Raw genomic sequence first — 4,542 nt, forward strand, 5'->3', positions numbered from 1 at the left:
AGAGGTTTGTTAAATAAAGCGATAAACGCGCTTCCTTTCGAACTGCACATTCCCGGTTACCAGTTTTGTGGACCGGGGACGCGTTTGGAGAAACGATTAGCTAGAGGCGACAGAGGTATTTACCCATTGGATACGGCGTGTCGCGAACACCATATAGCGTATTCGCACAACAACGGTCTCACTGAACGGCACGCGGCTGATAATATACTCGCTGAAATGGCGCGGAAACGTATTACCGCGAGAGATTTGTCTCTCACAGAGAGAGCCGCCGTCACAGCTGTTTGGGCGGCTATGAAGGCTAAAACGAAGATGGGTATGGGCTTGAAAACAAAGAAGCGAAAGAGTAAGAGGATACTTCCGATAGCGAAACGCGGCGGTATCCTGCCTGTTCTTCCGCTGCTGGGCGTCCTCGGGTCGTTGGTCGGTGGAGCGGCGGGAGTCGCCAAGGCTGTAAATGATAGCAGAGCAGCGGAGCGTCAGCTGGAAGAAATGCAACGTCATAATCGCGTCATGGAAGGTCACGGTGTTTATCTCGCTCCCTACAAGCGTGGACGAGGAGTAGTAAAGAGAAAAAAAAAACGTCGATGAGACGTTAAAAATACCAACGGGTGTAACTACCAACGTGCAACTGCTACAACTTGCAAAACGTATGCGCATTCCGTATTTCAGAGGTATCTTTATGCGTACGACATTACCGGTGGAAGGAGTACGTCGAAACGAGAGCGGTATCGTGAATCTAGACAACGCTGAGGGATCCGGTACGCATTGGGTAGTGTACGCAAAAAGGAGGAATCGTGTCATATATTTCGACAGTTTTGGTAACCTCCGGCCGCCGAAGGAACTCGAGCGATATCTAACAAACTGTGTAATCCAGTACAATCACATACCTTATCAACGTTACAATCAGAGCAATTGCGGACAGTTGTGTCTACAGTTTCTGCAGACGAGTGATAAACAATTTAAAGACTGACATTGCGCGGTTTAACTCAGTATTCGTTCAAACATGTCGCTGACGTTTACGCTGACGGGCAAAAGTAGTGTTCTAGCCGTGAGCTATTTTCCGGCGGTAGATTTGAGCGATGATGATTACGAGCTCGGTCTGACTGACTTTGAAACATACTACACTCTACCGAATGTAAATTCGACAAACAACAAGTTTTATTTCGACAATGAGGAAATTGTGATTCCCGAAGGATCGTACGAACTGCGCGATATAGAGCGGTATTTGAAGCGTAAAATTTTACGTTTTAGGTGTAAAACGAAAGGTGGATGACGAGTATCCAGTGGCAATTCGCGCCAACAACAATACGATGAAGAGTGAAATCAAATGCTCATATTCGATAAATTTCGCCAAACTTTACAGCATTGGACCGCTATTGGGATTTTCATCGAATCGCGTGCTTGAACCGCAACAGTGGTATGAGTCGGACGTGCCCATAAATATCATCAACGTAAACATTATTCGTATCGAGTGCAACGTGACCGCGGGTGCGTACAGCAACGACAAGTTCGTGCACACGATACACGAGTTTTCACCAATTGTCCCACCAGGATATAAGATATCAGAAAGGCCGACGCAGATCATTTACCTTCCGATCATCGTACGGAGCATTACGGATCTGACGATTCGCGTGGTGGATCAAGACGGCCGATTGCTCGATTTTCGTGGAGAGGAGATAACCGTTAGATTGCATGTACGGAAACAACGGCGCTAACGTGAGATGCTTGTGCTGAATGAACAACCGAAACAGACGAGAGATTTTAACGGAGAGATTTCATCTAGAAAAAGACTCAGTGCGTCCAACGTTGCATTTTTAAAGTCGTTGGGTTTTATCGTACGAAATGGCTGATATCTTGAACATTGTCGGTGAGCCGATCTTTGACGATCGCATCGTTAAGTTTGAATTTCATACATACAATCCATACGCCAATACAACGTTTGGACATAGCGACGAGATACGAATACCTATACAGCAGCAGGATTTATACACGTTGCCATGCGAAAGTTTTCTCTACATTGAAGGAACATTGACCGTGAAGAAGAAGGACGAAGAGACGCCAACAAGCTTGGAAATAATTGCATAGCGTTCATGTTTGATGAAATTCGGTATGAACTCAACAGTGTGGAGATTGATCGCAACAGAAATGTTGGAATTACCAGTACCCTCAAGAACTATGTATCGTTGACGTATGACAAGTCTTTGATTGCGCTAAACACTGGGTGGAATTCTAGATCCGACATAACGGAAGGTTACTTTAACCTTTGCATACCGCTCAACATGCTGTTGGGCTTTTGCGAGGATTACAAACGCGTGATTGTTAACGCTCGCCATGAATTGATTTTGATACGAGCGCGCAACGATAATAATTGTATACTGGGAAATTCAGCGACGGAACCGGATGTTGAACTGATCAAAGTGCAATGGCGGATGCCTCATGTTATGCTAAACGAGATCAATAAACTATCAATGCTGCGAGCATCGAAAAGCGGTCGTTATCTCAGTATGAGTTTTCGCTCATGGGATCTATACGAGTATCCTCTATTACAGAGTACGACGAAGCATTCATGGGCTGTCAATACGGCGACTCAACTCGAGAAGCCGCTTTACGTTATTTTTGCTCTTCAGACCGGTCGAAAGAATATCATGTCTCAAGATGCGTGCGTGTTTGATGATTGTAAATTGAGTAATGTGAAGCTTTATCTGAATTCAGAGTTTTATCCGTACGGTGATTTGAATCTCGATTTCGACCAAAAGAAATACGCTCTCCTGTTTGATATGTACGCGCGTTTTCGTAAGGCATATTACGGAATCGACTGCTTCGAAACGCTGCTCAATGTACTCTCGTTTATCGAGAAAGGACCGTTTGCTGTCATTGACTGCTCGCGACAAAACGAATCCGTCAAGAGCGCTACCGTGGATGTGCGAATAGAATTTGACTGCAAGGAGAATGTACCCGCCAATACCACCGCCTATTGCCTCATCATACACGATCGTGTTATCGAATACTGCCCGCTGTCCACCGTAGTGCGCAAGATTATGTAAATTGCATCGTCAGCAATTATCTTCAATTTAAGAGAGATTAACACTGACATGAGTGCAGTTTCGAATAAATGCTCGTCATGATCATATCAACGTTTGTGGATCTACAAGGATTCGTCGTAGACAAGAAATTTATCGTCAAGGAAGTAGTAGTGCTGAGAAGAGGAACTGTTATCACACACTACATTTTTTCATGTCCTATGCCATGGAGTTTATTGACAAGATTCAACAAATCTTGCGCTTCCTGGTTGAGTGCTTATCACCATGGTTTGCGATGGGAAGACGGGATGGTCCCGTACAGTACGGCGAAACGTCTAATCATAGAGACTGTAACAGAAGACGATGAAGCTCTCATATATGTAAAAGGACTTGAAAAACGGCAATGGCTAGCTAACATTCTCGATTGCGATAATGCAATCGTTGAACTCTAGATGCGCATTACGAAGATGTAGAATTCCTACGTAATATAGATGCTTGTAATACAATACGGTGTGTAAGACACGCTAAGAATTGTGCTTTGCAAAATGTATTTAAAATATTCAACTGGTGGTCACAACACCAGGAATAATTGTAAGATTTTTGAAATAAATGTAAGATTTTTTAAATAAATAAATACGTTTTATTTCCGTTATCCGTATCACCCATATAATAGATATAAGTCAAAATTAGACTGGTAACTGTATACAATGTACCGATAGCTGCATGCTAGCTGTTTTCAGTGTACCGATAGCGGTTCTATAGCTGTTCGATAGCTGTTTACAGTGAATGGATAGCTGTCTGATTGCTGTTCGATAGCTGTTTACAGTCAACCGATAGCTGTCTGATAGCTGTTGGATAGCCGTTTGATAGCCGTTTGATAGCTGTTTGATAGCTGTTCGATAGCCGTTCGATAGCTGTTCGATAGCCGTTCGATAGCCGTTTGACATTCGTATAATTGCGCTTCAAAGGCTGCAATAATTGATAAAAAAAAATTTGGGAAAAACAACGTTGTTATAAGTACATAATTAAATAAGTAAATAAATAAGTAAATGAAAAATAATAACATTAAAAGAGTTTATATCAGAGTATTCGCATTTAGTCACCTTCCTTCGCTTCCATCCATCCTTATTCGCGCGTTATCGTATAGTATAACGCGCTGCGACAGCGTCATCACGTGCGACAGCATCACCGCGTGTGGTATCCGTATTGAGCATATACGCACTCTTTAAGATAATTAAATGAAAAGAAACAATTACATTATTAATTAGCAAATATGAAAGAAATAATTATATTGTTACTGCTTTAAAATACATTTTTAAATAAAGGTATCAGTGTTCTTTTTTCTTTCCTTCCTTATTCGCGCGGTATCGTGTAACGCGCTGCGCCAGCGTTATCGCGTGCGACAGCATCACCGCGTGCGGTATCCGTATTGCGCGCTCTTTAAATTATTTAATTCATTAGAACAAAAAAATAATGGAAATAAGTTGAATTATTATTATTATTATTATTATTATTATTATTA

At 42.3% G+C, this 4,542-nt stretch overlaps 1 protein-coding gene across 1 annotated transcript; it reads left to right on the forward strand.

Annotated features, from left to right (window-relative positions):
* Window positions 1-1,750: 1,750 nt before the first annotated feature.
* On the forward strand, window positions 1,751-3,044 carry LOC108781171 (uncharacterized). The gene is made up of 2 exons (XM_018549087.1): window positions 1,751-2,053; window positions 2,086-3,044. The coding sequence occupies exons 1-2, from the start codon at window positions 1,843-1,845 to the stop codon at window positions 3,042-3,044; spliced, it is 1,170 nt and encodes a 389-aa protein (XP_018404589.1). The 5' UTR covers window positions 1,751-1,842.
* Window positions 3,045-4,542: the final 1,498 nt, after the last annotated feature.

This window comes from Cyphomyrmex costatus, unplaced genomic scaffold (genome assembly GCF_001594065.2).
Source record: "Cyphomyrmex costatus isolate MS0001 unplaced genomic scaffold, Ccosl1.0 scaffold771, whole genome shotgun sequence".
Classification (NCBI taxonomy): Eukaryota; Metazoa; Arthropoda; class Insecta; order Hymenoptera; family Formicidae; genus Cyphomyrmex; species Cyphomyrmex costatus.

Coding starts and splice junctions, on each gene's coding strand:
- LOC108781171 (XM_018549087.1), top strand. CDS start 1,843: ATGGCTGATATCTTGAACATTGTCGGTGAGCCGATCTTTGACGATCGC. Junction 2,054..2,085: donor CGTGAAGAAGAAGGACGAAG/AGACGCCAACAA, acceptor ATAATTGCATAG/CGTTCATGTTTGATGAAATT.